We start from the raw sequence: 26,441 nt of genomic DNA, 5'->3' as shown, positions 1-26,441 counted from the left end.
TAATCGGATTGTTAAGTAAAATTCAAATTTTTTTTTTTTCTCCACATTCGTACGAAATCAACGCGTGTTTACAGATGTTTGGAGCGCAGGTTGTGTAGTGGCAGAATTATTGCTCGGCCAACCGATATTCCCAGGGGACAGTGGAGTGGATCAATTGGTCGAGATCATCAAGGTGCTCGGCACCCCGACGCGTGACCAGATACGTGAGATGAACCCCAATTACACCGAGTTCAAATTCCCACAAATTAAGGCGCATCCATGGCAAAAGGTAGCCCATCGTCTCGTATAATTGTTACGATAATATGCGCTCGTTGTAGAACACTGTACACCAGTGACACTGTTCTTCGTCTAAGTTCTAGTCTAATTTCGTAACTGCGTACATGTTCGGTGTTCGTGACTAATGGGTGAAACGTGTGAGCCAATGCGCTCTCGTTTCAATGATTTATCGGAGTAGGTGGTTCACTCGTGCAAATTATTATTATTGTTGCTATTAGTAATTCATGAAATATAGTATTTTTAACTGGAGATAAAAAATATCTTGAAATCGTTAACTATGAATAATCGAACGTAATAAAGCTAACTTTGAAAAGAAAAGAAAAAAGAAATCGATGCGTACTTGCTTTGCACAGTTTTTAATAAAGTTTCTTGTCGCTCTATGTTTTGTATGACATGAAAGTAAGGAAAAATGAAAAAGAAAAAAAAAAAAAAGAAGGATAACGTTCGAGGGTAAGATTTCGTTCCATCTAATTGGTTTTGCAACACGAATTGATTCTAATCACATTCATCGACACATGGTTACTCGTGGTTACAGTTTATGCTTCAACGAATGAGTGGACTAAAGTGTTCCACGGAGCACCAAAAGATTAGAGTAAGTGATCCCCTGTTGAAAACGCAATGTTTCTTTATATTATCACTTATTGGCTAGCAAATATTCCTTTTTTTCTCTCTCTTTCTCTCTCTTTCTTTTTCTAGTCCGTGATATTACTAACCAACGTAACCAACATTTTCAGCATCTGAAATGATAAAAATAATCAGGATACGATGCTCGATCACGCTAAACGGAGGATGATGAACCCGACGAAAACGAAAACCATCTTCATTTTGATTCTCTGCATCACGAATCGCTCGACGTGCATCTTTTCTCAAACTCACGTATAATATTCATTTTCTCTGTCATTTTCATCTTCATTCTCCGACCGACTCGTTGTCGTTATTTTTTATTTTAACCAATTATTAACATTTTAAGAAGAAAAGAAGTGCACTTTAACATTAATAATCCCGTTCAAAATCTCGGTATATATCACTTACTCTAATGTTCTGGTGGTGAACGAAAATATCTCCTAATGTCTCGAAATCGATATGCAATAATTCGTATCGATTTAATGTTTTCTTTTTTTTGTTCCTTTTTTTTTCTTTTTTCCTTTTTTCGTACCTTGCAACAGATGACAAAAAATTGACACGAAATCATCTTACGATTCGTTCTTATTCCGTTTTTATATCCTCTTCTCAATTTTTATTCCATCCAAATCGTTACGTATCTTCTTTCTTTTTTTTTTTTTCTTCAAGTAAATACTTTTTGTCAAAAAACAGAAAAAACTCGATGTACACCAGATGCGTTTTTTTGTTTTTTAAAAGGCCAAATCCCGAATCGATAAATTTTACACCGTACTTACGAACAAATGTAAAATTTAGTCAAAGTCGAAGCATCTCATATCTACTAATGATCAAGTATAACAATACGTCACCTAATACACCGATCAGACAGAAATTTTTAAATTTTAAAAACGTATTGCTGCCGTATTTTTATTGCTTGCCGTTATATTAGGTTTCCATTCAATCTACATAATGCTGTGTGATTTCGTATAATAGAGGCAAAAGTTTTTGTTCACTTAAGATTTTTCTTCCCTGTACATCTATCTTTTTCTCGATAATTTCTTTATTATTAATTCAACGAGTAAAATTGGTTCGATGGACAACGATATATCGATAAACATATATTTAATTGGATATGGTAAAATTTGTGTCAACGATGATTAAAAAGTGTCGAACGATTGTTGATGCTAATGTATTCGTAACGATCGTGAGAAACGATTGAAAGAACACGAGATATTTGACAATTTGGTTGGCTGCACGTGACAAGAATGAAGGAAAAGCGACAGAATGGTATAAAATTAATTTTTAAAAAGAGTATTCAGTATTCTTTAATTAAAACAATATCGTTCCATTTGCGTATTCACTGATCGATGCGATAATAGATGTTTGAACGGATAAAACTTGTTGCCTCTACTATAGTATACTTTGTTTGCAAGGAAATGCCAAGAAAATTAAATCTTTTCTTTCTAACATAAGAATATTCTTATGAGAACAGAAATGAAAATTGAAAAAGAAAGAAAAACACGATGAATTGTCGTTGTTAACCACGGATTAACCATTGTAGAAAATGATAAAAGAATGGAAAGGGGGGAGAGCAGAGGGAATAATGCAATTTGGGTGTTTGCAGGTGTTCAGGGCACGTACGCCGCCGGAAGCGATGGAATTAGTGGCTGGTCTCCTGGAGTATACGCCATCCGGCCGAATCACACCGTTGGAAGCGTGCGCTCATCCTTTCTTCGATGAACTTCGGGAGCAGGGTACGCGATTACCAAATGGCCGAGAACTTCCCCCTTTATTTAACTTTACAGAATACGAGCTGCGGATTCAGCCATCCTTAAACTCGATCCTAAAGCCGAAGTACATGCAGACTTCGGAGAATGCTGGAGGCCAGTCGGAACCTGTCGCGGGTAGCAGTGGTAACGTTAGTGATAATAACGTGAACGCCACGTTATCCACCTCAAAGAACACAGACCCCGGCCAATCGAACATGGCTTAAGCTACTTTTTATTTCTAACGTTAATTAAACAACAAACGAGAAAGACACAAAGAGAAAGAGAGAGACGGAAAAACCGAAAGAATTCACGTGTTAGAAACTAGCCTTAACAGAAAACGAAAAAAAAGAAAAAAGTTCAAGTAGATCAAGATAGAAGAACGAACGAATGAAAGGAATATTGATATTCTTTTGAGGAGGATGTCCATAAGCAACATAACATACACGATGCATACACAGTCCCTTAATTGTAAATTTTTTCAACTTTATGCGAATGGCGATACCGTCTGGTATTTTGAGCTTTGTTTGCTTGAAACACGAATGACGAAAATATCATTATAGAATTATTAAAATATAGTTCCCCTGTTTGTAACGGGTTCGCCTGGGGATACCCCAAATTTCGAGTGGCGTGTGCGAGTGCTTGATTGCCACGTTATTGCCAAAAATAACAACTACAACAACAACAACAACAACAACAAAATATTGAATTTAATATGTATATATATTATAGGAACTGGCCCGTAACCACTAACTTTAAACGATAATTGCTATAAACAATGAAAGAAAGAGACAAAACGACAAAAAAAAATGAACGCGAATTTTTTCTAGCTGAGAAGAAAACAAACGATATGTACCATCATACATTGTGTCTTGTAGTATTCACGTCGCTTGTGTCGTCGATCATTTTATCATTCACGGAACATACAAATACACGTACATACAAATACACGCATTCATAGCTATTATATTAAAGAGATAAATAAGAGTTATTTGCTTTTTGACACTTATATCGATGACTTTTAAAGATTTACAGAGGAGTAAGAAAATCGCTAGGCTTTCGCGAAGAACGAGAGTAAGAAAAGTTGCAAGTTCCCTCCAAAATGTATGAGACGAACGAACCGGCGAAAAGGGAATGACGAACATTCCGATAATTATAATTGTATAATGTATAAAAATTCGTGAAACATTTAGGAACATTATTTTTTATTGCGTTCAAAATTCGAGCGTTGATCGATATTTTCGCGAACAAGAGAAAAATTTCACGTGGAAAATTCATGATTGAACACTCACGCTCACACACACACGTACACACACACACACACGCACACACACAACGCATTACAACACATAACAAGAATAATTTGCGTGCACAATCTCTATCTTATCGACTTAAGACTATGTTTCCGACGATGAGATATGTTGCGTACATCGATACGATTAGTAGAGAAGAAGGAGAAGAAGAAGAAGAAAAAGAAGAAGAAGAAAAAAGGAAATATGTATCCGATGATCTTGGACGAGACACAAAAGAAAATTTCCATTATTGGGACACGACACGTGAAACACTCTCGTATTACGTACACACTCGTTCGTGCCTATTCAGTCAGCCATGCCTGGACGATTCGAATCGCTATCCTCTATTTAATGAAATGAACGCTAATTAACTCGAGTACTTTATTCGTTACGTATTTAATTGTCACACGATTATCGTTGTATATTCTTTAACGGACACTCGGCTACAACCGAGCGATATTTTTCATCCTACGCGACGAAACTCTACAGAGTGCGATTTTCTTTTTTAAAACTGTCACAATTTATTTTTCTTGTGTCAACAGGATTTTAGAAATGTTTGTAACGTTTCTTTTTCATTTCTGTATCAGCATGCGAAGAACAGACAGTAGTAAGTACAGACTTATAAGCGAATTATATAGATTATTCTTTCGTACGCATCACCATGCATATTTTATATGTTCTCGAAAGAAACGACGTTGTCGGATAGAGTGACTTCTGACTTTCCTGATCGAGATGTCGAAGATCAAGATGGTCGCTTCGTTAATTGATTGTCTTGCAGAATTATGCGGCGAAATAACTAGTAGAAGTGTACAAAGAGTTTTGTATATTTCGCACGATGAATTTCGATTTTTTTAAATGATGAAAAAACGACCTCTATGCAATTGGATCTTTCGGAGCATGTTGCGCGTGAGTTAGCCGCCATTTTACACGTTTCTACATATCATATCGCGTCTCAAGAAACTACAAAAAAAAAAAAAAAAAAAAAAGGAGGCTATCGATAAAAGTCAATACCGAATGATTTATTTCAGTTCCCTTCTTTTTTAGAGAAAGGAGAAAAGGACTCGATTGAGAAAATGGGAAAAATGAGGGAGAAAGAACAAAATGGAAGACAGATGATAGATCAATAACAGAAAAAGTGAAAGGGAGTGTGACGGAAGGGGGGACAGAATGAAAGTAGTAAGTGAGCGAAAATGAGAGAGAAAGAGATGTGCTAAGATATTTTGCTTCAAAATTTTTTATCCGCGTTGATACGATGTAAATTACGATACGTTTTTAAATTACGATTAACACGAACAATTTTTTTTCTTTTCTTCAGTTATTTAAATTGTAATTCATTGCTTCTCATTGCTGTATGAACGATCGGATAAATTTATCCAACTCTTTCGTTTCCTAATCCGAACACGCAAAACGGAATACATTTTTAATACCGAAGAAAACTAATCTTTATGTTTTGACAATCGTACAATGATATTTTCCCTTATCGCTATTATTTAAAACAAAAAAGAAACGAATCTGATTATTCGTCGAGATATACATCGATCATGGAATTTTTATCGATAATATGGTATTTTTCCGACATTTCTTTAAGCATAAGTCAATAATTTTATCGATGTAAAAATATTGATCATCTTTTTATTCGCTAGAATTATAGAATTATAGAATTTAGAATTATATAATAATTTATTTCTTTCGATTTCTATCAATTTTGGTCTTTGTCGAAAAGAGAGAAAAAAAGAAAAAAAAAAAAAGAAAAATTCGTTAGAAAAAGAAAAATTACTTATTAAAACTTTAACGTATCATTATTTAAACTTCTGCTTAATGAAACCATCTTGTCTTTCATTTGCCGTGATACATCCGGCAAGTTCTAAGCATATCCTGTGAAATTATTGATATGCTTGAACAATACGTAGTAAGATTGATGTATTTAAATTCCCTTTGTCAATTGACATCTTGGAAATGAGAGAGAAAGAGAGAAAGAGAGGGAGAGAGAGAGAGAGAGAGAATTGGAAGTATTTGACGAGTGTTCGAAAAATCTGAGAAAAGGGAAATTATTATTTTTAAATTTTAGACGGACGAAAGAATAATGATTAGCAGCCGCAAAAAGCAACACAAATTATGTTATATGGGGAAGAAGGGGAGAAGAAGGGATAAAAACAAATACGAAGAAATCTTGCACTTCTTAAAGAGTAAATTGTTGGTTAATTGTCGAGATTATTCTATTAATAAAGAAAAATTTATATCGATTTAGTTCTAATTCAATCTTTCTTTTGTTTTGTAATTTTGCGTACTTTGAATATCATTTCAGCGTGAACTTGAAAGAAAATTAAGTTATATAGTCTAAAAAAAAAAAAGAAAAAAAGAAAAAAAAAAGAAAAAAAAACAAGACGAATCGTCGTATGATTAAAGGGATCAAATCTGTATGTATAAAAAGATGAATTGGAATTTTAACAGTGTAGTAAATCAATTCCGATATTTTCTTATTTTGTTTTATCCTTTGGTTTACATTTTATTCTATTACAAAAAGTACGCCAAGCAGACATTACAGACACAGACATTTACAAAATGTAAATAAGTAACGATAAATAACGATGAATAACGAAGAAGAAAACTATTAAAAAAAATATTAAAAGTTCATACTATATGAAAATTACTTATTATATATGTGACTTATATAAACATATACGCGTAATATGTGTTATTAAATTACGTATATATGTGTATATATTTATACAAATATATTTCGAATTAATTTTTAACAATAGCGATTAATGATTAACTTTATTGTAAAAAAAAAAAAAAGAGGAAGTAGGAAAGAGAGAGAGTGAAAGTGAGAAGTAAGTGATGGTGTGAAAGAGAAAGAGAAAGTGAAAAATAAGAAGAAACAACAAACACGAATTAGATTGAGAGAAAGGGAAGAAAAAAAAAAGAGCGATTGACTATTCGAACAACTATTGTCATCGATTGCCTGAAATTCTCATTACCGTTACCACATAAAAATCACCAGTTCTTTTCTTTGTCTTCTTATTATTACTATCATCATGTCGCACCGTTTCGAATCATCTAGTAAATAAATTGTAATAATTGTGTAAAGAGAAAAAAAAACGTTAATAAAGTAATTTAATATGTGTGTGTGTGTGTATATATATATATTATATGTTATATATTATATATATATATATATGCATATATATGCATATATGTATGAGTGTGTGATGTGCATATGTATATATGTGGAGAAAGAAAGAGAGGGATGGAGGGAAGGAAGAAGAGAGAAGGAGAGAGAGAAAAAAATGTCTCGAGAGGAGTATATTTATAAGTATATTTAATTAGCTGTGTATCGATCAAAGGAAATTAGCAATGGCTTTCGATCGTTATTCAATCGTGAATCATTTATTTTCCGTTCGATTCGACGCTTCGGTACGAAGCTACAGATCGTAAAATATATTCCTGTCGAGTATCTTTGTAGAGCAAGAACGATAATAATTTTATCATGCAAGAAAAATTAAAGATCTCTTTAAGAGTCATTATATCACGATTATCCATGATGTTTCATTAACTCTATTTCTGTTTGTGAAAGTTATTCTTTTTTTTTTTTCCTTTTTTTCTCCCCCACCTCCCCTCCCCCCATTAATTCTGAGACGTATCATTCGTTAGAAAGAAATTCGAAAATTCAATCGGAATATGCACGATTTTTGAACGATCGTGGCTGAAATAGTGTAGTAAGCCCTGTATATTTCCAATATTGTACGCATGATGAACGGAAAACGCTTCAATTACGATGAATTGTTGAATTATCGTTACGATCATTTTTTTAATTTTTTCCTGTTTTTCGTGTCGTACGCATCCTAAGGATGGCGAATAATCGATCTAAACTAAGAAGAAGAAGAAAAAAAAAAGTAAGTTCGTTTCGTTGCGGTATATAAATACCGTATATGCACATGTATACGGTATTTTTAAGGACGAATATATTTTTAAGTTATAATAGTGATTAATTAATACGAAATTCGTCGATGAATAAACGATTATTTGTTTCTTGATTGATTGATTCGTAGACAAAAAAAAAAAAAAAAGAAAAAACTGTAACTCCTTTCTTCTTGTCACGAGTAATTTTTTTTCGTAATGTAAAATTCGAAGGACGCAATAAAAATTTCGTATTAAACTTCACGTGTCACACAGGCTCAGTGTATAAGTACTCTTTGTAATCCTATTCTCGTTTTCTACCGTGTCTTTCTTACGTTTGTTAAAAGACACCTTTCATTCGTGAATAATCCTTATATAAGATCAGATTCTTATAATTCGATCGGTGATAATTCTAAATGTTGTACCATGTATAGCTCATCTTCGATACTGTAGATACACTGGCGTCACAATGCGTCAATATAATTGATTCAGTAGTAGTAGCAGTAGTGATGATTTGATCAGCGCGCACCCCCTTTATCGATCTCGATCGCGAAATATTATGCGTGTAAATAATAGAAACGAATGGATGAAACTGAACAATATCCTTTTTACGCCATTTAACGCTCGATTGGTATCGTTCGATGATCGATGACGAGTCTCGTGCGTTTGTTTCGCTTTCCAACCTTTTGTCCCGAATTTCGCTTAATAAGATTGTTACGATTCAACGATGATGATCGAAAATGTGTAAGCAATGTCGCTTAATAAATAAAAAAAATCCAACGATACCAGTCGAGGGTTAATATCTAATACGATCTTTCGACCACAGTCGAAGGGAAAAAGCTGAATGTCAGATCGAGTCTTGGAGATTTTTTAGAGCAGAATTTTTAGAGGCGGATCTTACATACATACATACATACATACATACATACGTACACGATCGAATTTTTATAAGCTTTTTACTTTTGCACCACAGTAGCGATTCTATCCGTAGTGAGCGTATTACTTTCACGCGTATTACCTGTGCATAAGATAAAGAAAAAAAAAGAAGAAAACAATGACAAGGAGAAACTTGTCGCGAAGAATAAAAAAAAAAAAACAACCATAACTAGTAGACGATCGATATTTAAGAACACTTGTACCCACTATTTTCGGAGATTAGAAAGATTTTCGATTTCGAGAGATAGAGTGGAGATATTTTGGCAATATCAGTTGTAACGTATGCTAATATCTCTCGTTTCTACGATACGATATGTACGATAGCCGACATATAATCGAAAAAAAAAGAACGTACGTGCTATCTCTTTGTCTCTTTCATGATATCTATAACGCTTGAACGACTCATTTACAAGGCTATGATTATAGGACATCCTCTTCAGAAGTATACATGACACACGTATATCCCCTCGCCAATTTATCCGACAGAATCGATCGTTGATTTGACTCGTTCCACGGAAAAAAGAAAAAAGAAAAAAAAAAAAGAAACGTTCCTTAACGTGGAATGCCGCGTTCTCAGCGTGATTCGTCCGCGTTATTCTTCCTTTTCTTTTTACATCTCTGTCGAACGATATTCGAGTCCCATAAATACTCGAGAATTATTCGCTTTTCCGAATGAGATCAGCCATGATTTCTCGATTGGTATTATTGAAACCGGAATCGAGTTCCGTTCGGATGATTGCTGATAGCCGATCCGTTTTTACACGATCCTCTTCCTCGTATTATTATCCCCGCTCTGTGCAACACGGTTGCGCCAAAGTCGGGGGAAAAAAGAAAAAGAAAAAGAAAGGATGGAAATTCTTAGGGGCGAAAGGGGGGAAGAAGGGAGGAAGAGGAACGGAGGTGACTATACACGGTCGTTCGCAGCCCGGAGAGATTATAGTCATGTAACGGCGTCCACGTTAGAGATACACATTCGCCTATGGAATGAGTGTTTAACCCCTTCCGGTATGGCCACGTATAACAGTCTGCGAACCAAGTATAGTCACGGATAGTCGAGTGCTTGATGGATTTTTAATATAATTGACGGTCTCGTGGATCTTTTCACTGATCATAGTATGCTCCTTTCAGTCTATATACGTCGACTATACGATCACACTCCCCCCCTTGAAACATGTTATCGTGTCGAGTAATAAGAGAACGCGTACAGGCTATAGTAGGCTCGTGCCTGATATTTCGCGCGATCCCTATAATCTGTATATGTTCGCCGTGACGATTATAGTCCGGAACTAAAGTCTTTCACCTAAGTTAACTCGTCGGCTATGATCGATGGTCTCCTATGGCTGGTTACGTATTTTCATTACTGTAAGTCGATTATAGTCGACCGTCATTATACGCTTACTTAAGCTACAAGTCGAATATAATCAGCGGTAAAAAGTGTAATATTTAGGAGTTTGTTGACTATAATCAATCTTTCGTGCTTTTACTCGAAATACTATACGTCTATAGTGGACGGCTATAGTCAGCAAGCCGGTACGCTTTTATATTCGCTTGCCGACTATAGCCGGCAACCATGGTGAGAGCATACCCGTTCGTCGATCCGATCTAATAACGCTAAGTCTCAGTGAACTTGTACCACAACCTCATTTTTATTACACGTATTCTGTAAAATAAGCAACAAAACGTCCATAACGCACTATTAATCATCGAAAACATCTCGTTCACACCTCTGACAACCATAAATGCCATACCGAGAGGGTTATCGTTACTCGCGATTATAACTAGGGAAAATTATGTTAATATACATATAGATAATCTGTGAAGGAAAAAGGAAAAAGAAGAATCTGTGAATGTATCAAATGTGAATGGCGTGAGATTCGCAAAAAACGAAAAGAAAAAAAGAGAACGAAAGAGAGATGATGAGAAGTTAGTTATGAAAAAAAAAAGGAAAAAAAAAAAAAATTAAGAAAACACATCGATCCCAGAAAGATCGTGATATGAAAAGAGAAGAGACGAACGTGCAGCTGTGTGCGAGCGAAATGGAGTGCCTGACGCGTGTGAACACAAAGAATACTCGTTCGCTGGAGAAATAGAGCGGCGAAGGGAGGGGGGAGGGAGAGGGGAGGGGGGAAATCGAAGTATGTACATACATGTATGTACATATACATGTATGTAATGTATAATATAACAGAGCGCATATATATGAATATGCATATGTATGTATAGATAATTAATAAACACAGCAACACATTATACGCGATATTAAAGAGAAAAAAAAGAAAAAAAAAACAGAATGAAAAAGAAAAAAAGACTAGCGAACTCTTAATACGATATTGCTATATTCACGAAGATTGTCACCGACTTACTTCGAGTTATTAAAAAAAAAAGGGGGAAAAATGAAAAAAAAGAAAAAAAAAAAATAACGATGTTCTCTATGAATCTTAAACGACTCTATATCGACGAATCACGATAATAAAGTAACATCGTTCGCTTCGCTACCGTTCACTTGACGGATGTTTTCAGTTTTACACGGTTCACACACGAGAGAATAGTCGATAATCGGTAATCGTAGAAATAAATCAATGGATGTGTTTTAAGCGAGGATCGAACGCCTCCGTTCCTACGGAGACTCTATATGATAATATGATTATTATTATTGTAGATTTTGTGGTTTATTTAACAATAAAACGATAACGTTAACAAACACTGCGGTTTCATTCGCTACAGTTCTGCACGATGGATGCGGATACAAAGCAAGTAAGTATGCAACGCAAACGAAACAAAACTCGGTCAAATATACGTATATTTTATATGTACGTATAGTATATATATATAAAAATGGCAATTTTGGCAAAAACGATTCATCAGTTTTGAAAGACTTATTAGCGATATTATCGTTTGATTGAACTTTTCTTTAACTTATGTTCAATTTACAATCAATGTACGTATATATGTATATGTGTATATATATATACATATATATATATATATATATATATATATATGTATATGTGTATATATATATACATACATGTCTCGAGTTTCGAATTTTCTATTCAAATGTGCAATTATATTGCAAGTCATAATCCCTCCTTTATCTCTTCCGTTCAACCTTCAAATCTTGAAACTGTATTTGACAATCGTTGATCGATCGATATTCTTCTATCTCTTTTGAGCGGAAAGATAACAAATCTTGAAGTTGTAAAATTTCATCTAATAGTAATCAGCCCAAAAGAACTTTTCTTATCATCGCACCACTGACCACTTCGTCTCCATCTCGTGATTCTATACATTTCCTGCTACAAAGATATTGTAGCAGAGGTAGACGATACTTTCCACAGAAATCGACAAACTTGACGTGTTCTACTCTATTATTGAAGAATACACCTGTAACGAAACGAATAAACATTTTATCTTTTAAAAATATAACGAGAAAGATGAAAATTGCAATTTCAATAGTGTCTTTCGTATTATTATTGTGCATTGTTTCAACTTGTTCCACGAGATTGAAATGTGAAAACAATTCCAAGGAGAAGTGCACGTATACAGTGTGCAATAGTGCAGTCGTGATAACGCCGCCGATCATGAATCGAAAAAAAAATGGATGTTGCTGGTGGTCAAGCTGATTGAACTTTGAATTTTATACAAGTCTAGGCGCTGACCTTTACACTTAGAATTGACGCAACGGTGACCGCTGTTTAGATACTCCACCAGGTTCCTTGGTATACTCTCCCTATCGTATCGGATGTCATTGGTCTTTATCACTCTAGCGGCCAGTTCCAATAGGGATGGAGGATTGTGTGTCATATCCGATACGAATCTTACTACTAATGGATTATCCCTCAAAGATAACTGAACCAAAAAAATAAAAATATACATATTACAATTGTTACATATAAGGATATTACAATTATTTTAATTTCTCTTCGCGCATATACATTTACAGATAGAATATATCAAGATTGGTAAATTCAAGAGTAATTCGTATTATATATTTCATTTTTATACTATTTTACATCACCTCTGTCAAACATTTTAACGTGATGATTTCAGTGGGCAATGTTCTCAATCTATTCTTGTGAAGTAACAATGATTTCAAGTTGGTCAATTTTGCTATGGAACTAGGTAAACTCTCCAGCATGTTGTCGCATAATATCAACGCCTGAAGAGACATTAACTCGCCTAAGGTGGATGGCACTTCCGTCAATCTGTTTCCACCCATCGATAAAACGTGCAATCTTTAAATAAAATTATTAATTTTTTATCATTTTCTATTCTTCCAAGTATTCTAATAAGATAAAAGATAGATCGAAATATTTTTTAAATACTCGATGTGTATACGTAAGTTTTATGCTTGATATTTTTTATGACTATGCTTCTTGGCGCACGCAAGGAAAGCTTTATACTTTATAAAATCGAAATATTTGATTAATTAGTTTCCAGGATTAAACTATCGCGGACAAATGAACTGGAAAATACCTTTGCAGTTTCCAAACATCTTTACTGATTTCAGTGATTTGATTACCACCCAAATACAGATACTTAATCTCTGTCAGATCTAGAATTTGCAGTGGAAAATTTGTCAATCTGTTACCGCTCAGATTCAGCTCTCTGAGTCTCGACAAATTTTGAAAATTTTTAGGCAAAGAATCATTCGTCAAATTATTGTGCTTAGCCACCAGACACGTGAGAGGGCAATCCCCAAGGAAATCAGGGAGTCGATGAAGGCCGCAATTTGATATGTCCAATGAGTTCAAGTTCGTGAACCTAACTATCATCTGTGGAATGTTGTTCAATCGATTTTGGTGGAGTAGCAATGTGTCTACGTTTTCTGGATTTTTCGTATTGATAAAATGATCGTTTAGCAATTGAGTGTTGAGCATCAGATAGGATAGATCCAATGTTTTGGTACTGGAATCCGAATCGCTCGAGTCCGACGTGTAGTTCTCCATAAATAAAAATTCACTGAACCACTGATGTGTCAGAAACCTTAAAAGATATGAGATTTTCATTTGAAATTAATAATTTATTCAGTTTAATATTTTTTATTTTTCATGAGGTTAATAATAATCTCGAATATTTTTTTTTTGTCATTATTATACATATTATACATATCAAATATACAAGTGTTTTTTTCTTTTTAAACAGAGTAAATTATCCATCTAATATCTCATGACACGTGATCTAAGTTATTTGTGAAAGGCAAAAGTTAAGAGAAAAGTTAAAAAAGCAAATATAAACAATATTTTATAATTAATTTTTAATTATGTATATTGAAAAATCATGAATACTTAATAAAAGTAATAAATGGTTTTATTACTTTTTTTCCCTTCGATTTACCTTTATTTTAATTATTTCGTCATCAAAACGAATCTAAAATGTCTAAAAAATAATATCATTATCGTTTTTCTCGCATTAATCGATATCTCTTTCACGAGAATAATACTCATCTCACTCGTTACTATTAACTCGTTATTACATTCGTTATAACTTTCTTTGTTAGATGAATTATGATTATATTAATGTGAAAAACAAGTTTAACAACAATAATTTTTATTAATTATTTTATCGATAAATATAATATTTCAAAATTTCTATGTATGTATGTATATTGTATTACGTAAAAAACGAAAATGAGAAAAACAAATGCATTTATCAATAATTAACATGATCCTTTAAAAGATAATTTTTTTTAACGAAATGTTACAAACATAGAAAACAAGATACGGAAATTTTTTTTCGAATATTCTTCATAAATATTTTTTTTATACAAAATTCGATATCAAAATTATTTCATTTAATCGAAGTAGAATATTACAATATAATTTTGTTTTTTCATTTAAATAAATCATATGATTTATCATATGATTAATTGGTCGTATAAAAATCTCAAATTTTATGTCAGATAAATATATTTCGTGGACTATCAAGTATTTAAAAAGATTTATTCTTTATTCAAATATTATTCGAGAAATATTATTTTTCTTCAATATATTTACGATTAAAAACGTCTGAATTTTTGCTATGTCATCGAACATTAGAGAACGTGAAACATTGCGTAAAACTGTCTCGATAACGTATATTTCTTATTTTAAATCTTGTCATAAAAATCGTGTAAATTAATAATTATTGATAACTCGATTCACGTTGTTCGAAAAAATAATTACTTTCTAGTATTATGAATTTTCATGGTACACCGTGAATATGATATGTTTCAATTGTTTTGTATTATAAATTATTTAGATATTATTAAGATATTCAATTTAATAAATTCAAAAGAATCAAAATTTTATCGATATTTTATTCTTCAAAATCGACGATAATTTAAATAATTTTTTTCATTGAACGAAAAATAATTTTCTTTATTTTCTTTCTTCTATTCAAATATGCAAATGTTTTTCTAGATAATAATAATACAAATACATAATTTTCTCATAAAGAATTTTACAAAGGAAAGATTTTATTGACGATGAATTTACAATGAATTTTTTAAAACAATTGCATTTTGAATTTACTTAAGGACTTCCGTTATTATTTTAAAACGCTTACAGATCATAAAATCATAAAATTAAAATTAGTTGATCGCAAAACTAATTACTTGTAATTATGAATTTTTCGAATATTTTTATCATACGATAACTTTTCAACGTATTCTCTTACCTCGTTGCAATCTCGAATCTCGTCAGAACGTGTTCCCTCCTCTTTGTTGCACGATCGTCTTGGACGTTCACTGTTCCCAGTTTCGTAGCACGTACGGTCACGATTTATAAAGAAACTGGGCTGCACGATGCACGATCAACTTGAGATGTGCAAGCGCAAGGCTTGAGACTGAACTATATCTGGTTTTATCAATTCTCCTTATATTGTTTCAGAAGCACTTGACATCACAGATCGCATGTCAAGTCTCAGTACCGTTGTAACTAGTGGGCGACAAAGATTAAAAAAATTTGAATTTTTAAATATGAGAAAAAATTATATTTTTTAAATCTATTTGTTAAATCCATTATTAGTTGATTCAATTCTGGCTTCAAAAAAAATTATATACAATTTAAATTTATTTAAATTTATATTTAAATTTAAATTTATATTTAATTAAAATTAATAATTATATTAATAATATAATAATAATATAATAATGTAATAATATATATATATATATATATATTTAAAATCAATTTCATATTATATCAATTACATTTTTTTTTCTTTCAATTCATCTTATACTGAATAACATACCGATTGATATAATTTCAAAATTCATTTGCAATATTCGTGCACGTGTAAGTTTGTTATTTCTATGTAATACTAAGCAACTTATCGATAAAAAGTGAATAATGAAGAGGAATTTATTTATTTACATAAGTGAATGAAACATATGATTATATATATATGATATTCTAAATATTTTAAGTATCTTTCTGTTTATAATTTGAGATTTTTTTTTGAGATTTATAAATTTAGGTTAGTAAGTTCAACGAAACTATATATTAAAAGCAGAAAATTATATATTAATTTGAATGACATTTTTCTAACATGATTTTATATTTGCGCCAATCATTATTATACATAACTAAAAAATTTTATACAATAAATATAGATAAGACAAAACAATTTGATACATTTTGGAATTATTTAACGGAAAATTATAAAAATGTATTAGTAGAACCTAGTAGTACATCAAAAGAAATATGGAAAAGTATGAGAAATTATATTGAATCAGAATGTGATAATTTGTCAATTCTTGATTCTTTTATTTTGAATATGTTCTATTATAAGAATCATCCAAATGTTGGAATATATTATTATAAATTTTTAGAAGATAATAATTATAATCCTACAGTACATACCATAACAAGATATTTGAAATTATATCATCTAAAAAATGATTTAATTACAGAAACAGATAAAAAACATATTTTAAGTATATATAATAAACTTATGATTCAATATACTTCGTTTAATGCAAATATCAGTAATACTTTTGTTAAAAGCTTATGTCAAATAAACCAATGGAAGGAAGCTATTAAAGTTATAGAAAAATACGAAGCAATTGATAATAATCACTTGCTTCAAGAAGCATACAATGACTTAATTTCATATTTGTTTGATCATGAACAAGAAAAGTTAGCATATGAATACTTAATTAATTCTATGAAAAAAAAAACAGGACCTGATGGAAATAATATATGTATTACATATTTAAAATATTGTTTAAAAGAAAAACATACATTTAATGAAAAAGTTGAGAAAATGTTCATGTTATGGAATACGTATGGTATTAAACCTACTGAGAATATTGTATTAGAATATATGACAGCATGTATCGAACATGGTTGGATTGGTAGTCAAACAACAATATTAAAGTATATATATCTAATAATTATAATATAAATAGTAATAAATAATTTCTTGTTTCTTATTATATCTTTTATTTTTCTTTATATAGTTCAAAATGCAGTAAATGTAACAAAATTCTATCACAAATGAATGTATCTGAACAAGATTTTAAATATTTACTTGAAGCTATAAAAAAAAAATTTGCACCTGATAACATGTATTATGTAACGTTGCCAAAAGAAATAAAAGAATTTATAACATTTATCGATAAAAATAAACCATTTGATATTATTATTGATGGATTAAATGTTATTTATACTCAAAATTATAAAATATATAAATATAATGTAAATAATTGATAATTACAGTGAATAACTCGATATCATTATAAATAAATTTATAATGATATTTTAGTAATGAATATATTTTTTTTATGAATAAAATATAAATGATTAATTAAAAATTAATATATTTTTTAGCTCATAGAACTCATTAAAACTTTTGAAAAACAGAATAAAAAAATTCTGATCATTGGAAGAAAACATATGAAGAATTTTTTCGAACAATTAAATATAAAAATAAATACTTTTTATGTTAACAATTGGTTTGTATTGCATTTGTATATTTTTTTTTATTATTTCATAATAAAAAAATATAATACTTTATTCTAATATTAATATTGTTATTCTAATATTACAGGTCACATGATGATTTATTCGTATTATATGCAGCATTTTCAAGTGGAAAAAATGCTATAGTTATTTCTAAGGATTTAATGCGTCAACATAAATTTGCTCTTGAAGATACTGAGCTAAGTATTCTCTTTAATAAATGGCAATTTTCGCATCAATATATTTTTGATAAATACAGAGGTTTAATAAAATTAAATTCACAAGTACAAATTGACGCGGTTGCTCATAAACAAGATAATTATTGGCATGTACCATATATTACTAAAATTGGAAATCGACAAAGACATACATGTTCTAATCATTGGATTTGTCTCCAAATGCATAAATAAAATGATATATTTATTCATATTTTTGTTTATATATAATTATAAATTTCTAATTATTATTTTCTCTTTTATATATATATATTATATATAATAATCATATATATATATTATATATAATATATATAATGATATATTATTGATTATATAATATATATAATATTGATTATTATATATAATATATATATATATATTATATATAATAATCAAATAAAATAATGTAGTAAAAATATTATAATATAATATTATAAATATTAATATTATATAAATTGAAAAATTTTTAATTTCTTTTTTATTTTGTGGATTTCTTATCATTCCTTCATTTAATTTATTAGAAATAGAATAAACTTAATATTAAATATATTTTTTACATTTAATGTCTCGATTACTAGGACTTTTATTATTTTAATATCATTCTTAAAATAATTCATATTTTTGTGAATTCTATTGACATTTCATGTTTGTTGGTTTGTCATAGTAAATATAAATAAGAGCAAAAGTGGGAGAAGGACAAAGATAAAATAAAAATTAGGAAATCAGCGCCATCTTTTGAATGCAAAGATTTTTTTCAAAAAAATATTTTCAAAAGTACTCAAAAGATAATGTTAATAGTCCACTTTTATTCTATCTTTATGCTTCTCTCACTATTTTCTGTCTTTTCTTTTGCGTGTTTCATTTGTGGCATTCTAAAGATGGCGCTTATTCCCTAATTCTTATCCTATTTATTGTCTAATTTGTTAAAAATTTTAACATATTTTTTTTGTTCAATTAAATTTTTTTATATATCTTAATTATATATATTTCATACATATCTATCTTTGTATATTTATATATTATATTAATATTATATGCAATAGTGAAATAGAAATATTTATGAGAAGATGTATCAAAAAAATTATTTTTAAAATTTGTTAACCAATTGTTTTGATTTTCTTATTCTTTTTTTTTTTTTTTTTTTTTTTTTTTTTTTTTTACTACTTAATTGAATAGAATATAAATTTTTTATACTCACCGTTCCAAATCATAGAACACATGATTTTTTGCACAATCGGTATTTCAGAACATAAGACATAAAATTCCATTAAATGTTAAATCTATTCTGTATCTCATCTGTGGTGAAATACAATATGTCGATAACAAAGTATATATACAGAAATGTACTATCAGATGGCGCAAAATGCACCATTAGGGTAATACAATAAAATTTGTGTCATACATTCTAGTTTGTGTTTTTTAATGCAACAGGTGTTACGGTTCATCAAGTTTTCGTGTGATCTTTTTATAATACTCTGTCTTATATTTGGACAAGTGTTTATATATTTTCCAAAAATTTTTCGTGAGATTAATATAGACTATCATTTCTTATATATATTATTGCATACCTTACTTCAAAACGCGTATCATCAAGAAATTATTTTTGGAACTTGCAATACATGGTACGTTAAGAAAACAGTTATATGGCCGGAGGCAAGTATTTGTTTATTGATTATACAAAAGCAAAAAATGATGTTTTACGTATCATTTCGAAAATTTTTTAAAAAATTTCTAATATTACCCATCGGAACGAAATCTATAATATTTAGGTTATTAGGTTCACATGCTTAAACGAACATAATTTATTTTGTCATTATTTGCTTGTAAACAAGAATGATCGTAATAATATCACTGTATCAAAAAATGCTTATATATATATATATATATATACGATCAGTTTTGTATCAAATTATTCTGAAGTTATTATTATTTAATTTTATTTAAAATGGATTTTTAAAAAATTTTTATAAAGTGGTAATCAATAATAGTATTTTCGATCGTATCGTGAAAAATAACGTGAGAGTAAATTTTTTACTCCTTTTTATTGCGCCATAGAATATGAAGAATTCGTTTTGTCGTTTGACAATCGAGCTTTGAAAACTTGATCTTCTTAAAGTAAGATATGTATGTAAACGATTTCAATGACACGTAGTTCGAAATCATGCGTATTTGTTTCATATTATACGAATTATTTTTTCATATATTACATAATTATATTTTTTAAATTAAGAAAAAAGAATTTTACAATAATTTTGAATAGCCTAAGTAAAGAAGTATCGTTATAAACTGATCACGTGACTATGATGTCACTAGTTGTGATTGTCGCATAGTCGCGTTCATTTCAAAAACGGAGTTCGATAGTATAGTTTAAGCGCGTGTGCATATAAATGAAATCACAAATTAGTGAATTATTTATGCCAGCCAATTAACGATAATGCATTCAATTCACATAGAAGACGATTCAGCGAAAAAATAAATCAGGTTTGTTATAAGTGAATATATTTTCTACTTCCACTTTTATCGAGGCATCATTTCAGATTTAAATCTGAAATGACAGTTTATTAAAGAATTTCATAAGTACGTCGTAGATTGCATTATGATTCATTTACAATATTTTACTATACAAGATTTCTTTCATTAAGAACCAATAATTTACAAATTTATTTTTGGAAGAATATTCATTTCTAGTGTAATGCATACTTGAATATATATATATATATATATATACCTTATAGCTTATATACTTATGTTGATATACTTATACAATATAAACATATGTAACATATACAAACTACCTGTTAAAGTAACATTGAATTCTGATTTGCATAATATTTGATTTAATTATCATATAAAGATTTCTGTAATACATGATAATGTAACGTTATTAAAAAAGTAGAAAAAATAGAGTCAATGTTGAAATCTCGACAGCACTTCCATCTAGTAGAAAACCATGTAATTGATATCGATGTAATTAACAACATCGATAATCTTCGATTCTAACATCGCAAAAGTGAATGGTCTGGCGTTGGTACTCTGTGGAAACTCGTTTCTGCGCGTAGGTGGTGCAAAAATATTAGAACCTACGCGAGTTTCACGCATTTGGCGTGTTTCAACGATCGAATGTCCCTTGGCTTTTATATTCAATGTAAGAAAACGTAAGACACTAAGCTTACCACTACCAGGATTATTCTAATAATTCGATACTCGCAAGTCTCGTAAGTCTTCTAGAATCGCAAATAAATTTAAGTAACCTGTCTATTGAATAAAATGACAATAAAAATGACTATGAATTATTGCGTTAGAAGCAATTATTGCTTTAACTATCTTGTTGTAATTAATTTAATCTTTTCGCGGTATTTTAATGTTAACTATTAAATATTAAATGTTAAATATTATTATTCTTTTAATGATTATATGACGTAGGATTGAAGATTTATTGTTCAAATGTCTATGAATGCCTATAGGTAATAATATTTTTAATCATTACTACGAATATAATATAGGTTAAATAATATTGAAACGCGTCGCAACGTGTTTTGATAAACTTCACTCATTTCGTTCAATTATTTGTATTCAAAATTTGTAAGCATTACTTTTTTATCTTGAAAATCGATTTACGTATGAAACGATTCGATAATAATCCGCCATAAAAAATTGCGGAAAAATTCTAAAGATGATACAAGAAGCATTATCGATGCGACGCGTATCAAGTCCTTTGGAATACTTTTGATGCTTTGAGCACTCGACTACAGAAATACTTTTGTGAATAACAGTTCGATCTTTGGAAACGGTACTTAAAGCCGCGAACTGTACGGCCTTACTTTTATTACAGTGTTCCAGTGTTATACGTCATTATGTGTTTCACCCTCGGTTCGCGTTTCCTCCCGTGCTTCGTTAACGCGAATCTGGATGTTATATCCGTAATCACGAACGAATGGAAGTGATATCGATGGCGTTAAGAAACAGGTTGAATGGAAAAAATTGGAAATAATTTTAATGTACAAGCGTGGAAAGGGTGGTTGTTTCCTCGCGTTTTAAAAATTTCTCTCGATCGTAAAATTAGGCGAAAGTGATAGTGCGATGGCGAGATAGTGGTATAAATCGCTAATGAAACAAAATTTGAAGTTGAAACACGAATTTTGAAATAAAAATTAACTTTATCGATAAATTTTATCATTAAGATATCGGTGCTTAATAATTTCTAATATCGATCTACCATGTTAACCAAGATCTATTATTCGATGTATTGGAAATCTTAAGAAAGGAAGAGACAAATGGACGAATGGAGAGGATCACCAGTAAGCGTATATGTGGATAAGATAAAATTCATTCCACCTACCTGGTTCGTTGACATTTGACATCTACCACAAACTATCTTCCTTATCGGTCACATAACATACGTAGAAGATGATAACATATTCGCGAAAATAATTGCAAACTGTTATTGTCCACAGATTTACATCTGTATAAATACTTACGCTCTTTCGATATTCATACAACTATTTGCAAATTCCCTAATAATAAATCTCTTCAATATCGATTCCATTTACTTGACAAATAATATCTTTAATCTCTATTTTCCTCAAAGATAAAAAAATAACAAATTTCATATTCAATTCGAAACATAAATATACTAAACGAATACTAAACAATCCGTTGATAGACGGACGTATTGATTTATCGAAGAAACGAATAATCTAATTCTAATTCTAATTTTACGAGTTTTTCATTATTTTCTATTCTTTTACTGCAAAATTGCCCGAATAAAATCCAATTCGCTTTGGCAACTTTTCGTTCGATTTCGTCCCGATTCCCATTAGATAAATATATAGCGGTGAATCGAAACGGATCGTACGCCTCGTCTTTTCGTTTTCGAAACAATTTACTCGGATAGTTTGGTGGCGAACGACGATTCGCTTCCTTTCGCTTCGTGCACGGGGTGTATACGCCTATGGTGGACCACGCTCCTAAAATCGATTCAGAGAGACACAGACAGGGCATAGACCTCCGTGCGTAGAGTCGAATCGACGTAACTTTCCGAAATACCGTGCATTTCCGCATCGGAGGGATCGACGATCCCGTTCTTTTCTCATTTTCCTATCGTCCTTCTTTCCATTTTCGAACGATAATTTAATAATAAATCCTCCAAACGCGATATCAAACTTTTACGATATTACTTAACAACGACTTAACAACGGATAAAATTAAATTTAAAAGACGTCCACAATTTAACGGGCTGTTTACTTTTCGCGGAATATTTTATACATTTTCTCTTCCCGCAGATTTCAAGCTCGGATAAAAGAAAGTCTATAAAAGCGATATATCTGGATACTACTAGGGAAGGAATACACGTTAAGATCTGTTTCCTTTCGCTGAAATGTTGCTGATCCCCTGCCTTGATTGGCGAATCATCGGTTCTACGTCATTGACGAATAAATTATTCAATTTCAATACTACATATACGTTTTCAAATCGAGAAAATTCCACGATAAATTATACATATTTGTGATGTATTTCCATTAGAATGTTACATAAATTGAGATACCACTTTTTCTCGCTGAAAAGTAAGTTAAAACGTTTCTGCATATCTAATCATTTCCGTTGGAACAAAATTTACGAGTATAAATTCCCGTGTTGCTGTGTTGTGTAACCATTTATAAATTATAAAAATACCGATGAAAAAAGGAGAGTGATATAATACTCGAATAAGTTTTTTTTTGTGAAAGTTGAAAGCGTAGAAATTCGAAAATTGTTCAAATTCAAACTGAATAATATTTTTTAAACATCCTCTCGAGAATAAATATTACTTTTCGTTCGAAAGATGATTTGTCGTAAAATTACCGAGCATACCTGGTTGGAAAATTGTTCACGATCGCTAGGCCAAATTATGTCATTGTAGCTCTATAATATAAAGTTCTTATTCATTCTTCGCAATGGCCACACCATTTTTTTGCTCCTCGTATCCACGTGTTTTCCTTCTCAAAGTGTTCGTTATATCTCCTAAAATGAAAGAAAGAAAGAGAGAGAGAGAGAGAGAGAGAGAAAATGGACGAAACACGATCGGTTAGAACACGTTCTTATTTCCACTCGATTACCCGCGGGCAACCTCGCATGTTGTAGTTCACTCCCGTAGTAAATAATGCACAGCGACACCTGGTACACCCTCTATATCACGCTACGTATGCACGGAAGCATGGTGTGCACACGTAGCCGCGTAATATATGCATGTATGCAGAATGATGGTGTGCGCATTAGCAAAATACTGCTCGATGTTCCACGTCTCTCCATCATACATCCCTATATGGGAATCGTGCACTCGCCGGTATATTTTATCAGTCCCGTGGACCCGTTTCATAGAGCTTCGCGTCGCGACGGGGAAAGGATCTCGCTATGGACGGGTTCGAAGCTGCGATCACGATTCTATCCTCTTCTCGCCCCGAAAGGCTGGAAAAAACTTTGGAAAAATCGAGTTTCCATTTCGTTCTGCCGCAATCCTATCTATCGTTGATTTATTCCACGTTCAACCGTATTGTTTTGCCATCGTAAAAAGAGATACGATTTCTATAGGATTCTCGTCTTGCGATTTTATTGCACTAACATCGGGAGTGTATTAAGTAAGCTACAAAGTTTTCTTCACGCAACGTTGCGCGCTTTATTCTACCATTTTATCGCGGAAATACGACGAAACGTGCGCTCGAAACGAATATTGACGATTTAACGATAAGGGAACGATCGAAATAATCCTCCTTGTTCTTGACATTCCATCGTTGCTAATTTGATCGTGGTGGAATTGGTGAGGCCGGATGCGGTTATCATCTGCCGCTATTTCGATATACGCGGCGTGGAGCTAGATTATAACCGCGTTTCCGGAAACGTTCGATCCGTGCGGTATCGGAGCAATTCGTGCAATAACGACCACCGTCGCGTCGCGTCGCGTCGCAACGCGTCGCCAACAGATAATATTGCCCGCGATAACGTTCCTCGCTACGTTCTACGCTTTCGTTCCATTGTGCGATACGCACGCAATTTATCGTAACGCGGCTTTTTCAACCGCTCGATTCGAGATTTTTCGGGTATTCAATTCGTGGGATTTGCAAGTTTCGAATTTAAAATTCGAGATTAAATTGGCGAGATGAAAAGTGTTACGAGTAAATTTTTACATTCGTAGAATAATTATCGAGTCTTTGGTTAAATTTTTAAGCTTCGAACTTTGACCCTTTTTTTAAAAAAATTACACAATTCAGTTTTCCAAGCTTGCTCGGGAAAAGTTATATATACAAAGAGGAAATATTTTTCTTCGATACACATAGTAAATACATTCTGCCGGATACATCGATAACTCGTGACCTCGGTCATTAGTTAAAACATACCTAAGTGGTTATTCAGCGATCTTCTTTTTGAATCGAATCAAACTACACGGTCATCGGTTGAAATAACATCTGATATCATCGAGCATAAACAATTTTTCAATAAACTTCAACTTTGCGCGTCAACTATCGGAATCGTCTATTTATGGCCGCGTATTCTTACGTATTCAAAATCGCTCCAAGAGAATCTTATTCCAAAAGAAAAAAAACGAAAGCATCGTCGAGCTCCTCGCTACTTGTCGCGTTTTTGACCGATCGAATCGTGGTAAGAAAAAGAAGGGAATGTCAACGTGACGTAAAACACGGTCATGATCGAATGGAAGAAAAGGATACAATAGCGAGCGACCACGTTCCACCATCGTGGAACAATCGTTGCGCAACGATCGTTCGCCCCGCGACGTACAATGTGTGCGACGTCGTCGGCCAGTGTAAACTCGATTCTAATAAAACAAACTATCATTTTCGCTTCTCCAATACGTACGTTTGCGCTCTTTAAGTTTATGCCGCGATATCTTGGCCAAGTTGTTCGCACGTGTGCACGCGGATGCGCGTGTCTACGGTTGGTGGAAGCCTTTATAGGACCAGACGAGTCGATTGAATTACAGTAACAGAGTTATCCCGTCACTCGGCGCGACGCAGTCTAAGGGCTAAACACTGCGTCTCAACGGGATCCAATAATTGATTTTCGGCTTACATATTTTGGGGCGATTGAAAATTTCTTTCCAATTCTCTCTGCTCGATTTTCCCTTTTATCGTGGACGATTCGGAGAAATCTATCACGAGACGATCCAGTATTTGCAAATATGATCACGATTGACGAATGTAACATTGTACGAAGAAATGAGTGGTTACGCCGGATATTTGGCGATTCGAAGAGTATCGTTGCTGGTTAATTCGGATCGTGTTGAACGAAAGGTTTAGCCATTTCGACGATAGTCGTTTGCATTAAGTGGCTTTATCCGACGCGCGTACCCCGATCTACATTTGACTTTGTAATTTCATTTATGTCGAATCGCGTATTCCGCCCGCAAACGTTTGCGGCCAACGTTTCGTACCTCCGAGCAAATTTTCATCAATCGTAACCGAGATTTTCTTCTTCTTTTTTCCTTTCTTTCCACCGAGCTTGACCATCCCTCCTTCA

General features: G+C 31.9%; 4 protein-coding genes across 24 annotated transcripts in view; 3 read left to right on the top strand and 1 right to left on the bottom strand.

Moving 5' to 3' along the window:
- LOC108000569 (protein kinase shaggy-like) overlaps positions 1 to 6,317 on the top strand; it is a 153,923-nt gene extending 147,606 nt beyond the window's left edge. For 18 of the 19 annotated variants that reach the window (XM_062079711.1, XM_062079704.1, XM_062079715.1 and 15 more), the window contains 2 exons: positions 75 to 268; positions 2,501 to 6,317. In XM_062079711.1, the coding sequence (XP_061935695.1) occupies positions 75 to 268; positions 2,501 to 2,869 (563 nt within the window). In that variant the 3' untranslated portion in view covers positions 2,870 to 6,317. The remainder of the gene's footprint in view (positions 1 to 74; positions 269 to 2,500) is intronic. The other variant, XR_009831207.1, reaches the window with a different exon arrangement.
- On the bottom strand, positions 3,168 to 19,215 carry LOC108000604 (leucine-rich repeat-containing protein 58). The gene is made up of 6 exons (XM_017061035.3): positions 19,132 to 19,215; positions 15,428 to 15,687; positions 13,247 to 13,756; positions 12,789 to 13,005; positions 12,430 to 12,619; positions 3,168 to 12,154 (listed from the first exon to the last, which is right to left on the bottom strand). Exons 3-6 carry the CDS (start codon positions 13,717 to 13,719, stop codon positions 11,991 to 11,993), a joined length of 1,044 nt encoding a protein of 347 aa, XP_016916524.1. The 5' UTR covers positions 13,720 to 13,756; positions 15,428 to 15,687; positions 19,132 to 19,215; the 3' UTR covers positions 3,168 to 11,990.
- LOC108000605 (mitochondrial ribonuclease P catalytic subunit) lies at positions 15,793 to 18,144 on the top strand. The gene is made up of 4 exons (XM_017061037.2): positions 15,793 to 17,130; positions 17,214 to 17,451; positions 17,584 to 17,708; positions 17,804 to 18,144. The coding sequence occupies exons 1-4, from the start codon at positions 16,301 to 16,303 to the stop codon at positions 18,123 to 18,125; spliced, it is 1,515 nt and encodes a 504-aa protein (XP_016916526.1). The 5' UTR covers positions 15,793 to 16,300; the 3' UTR covers positions 18,126 to 18,144.
- Positions 19,216 to 19,340: 125 nt separating the features above from the next.
- The window catches only part of LOC108000547 (protein sprint), a 122,972-nt gene continuing 115,871 nt past the window's right edge, over positions 19,341 to 26,441 (top strand). Inside the window, exon 1 of one of the 3 annotated variants that reach the window (XM_062079679.1) lies at positions 19,341 to 19,586. The gene's annotated coding sequence lies outside the window, so the exon portion shown is untranslated. Of the gene's footprint in view, positions 19,587 to 20,198; positions 20,415 to 26,441 lie in introns of those variants that run through there. The other 2 variants (XM_062079681.1, XM_062079680.1) reach the window with 2 other exon arrangements.

The sequence above is a fragment of the Apis cerana genome, linkage group LG9, assembly GCF_029169275.1.
Source record: "Apis cerana isolate GH-2021 linkage group LG9, AcerK_1.0, whole genome shotgun sequence".
Classification (NCBI taxonomy): Eukaryota; Metazoa; Arthropoda; class Insecta; order Hymenoptera; family Apidae; genus Apis; species Apis cerana.
Note: the sequence above shows the minus strand (reverse complement) of the source record. Positions and strands in the feature narration are given on the sequence as shown.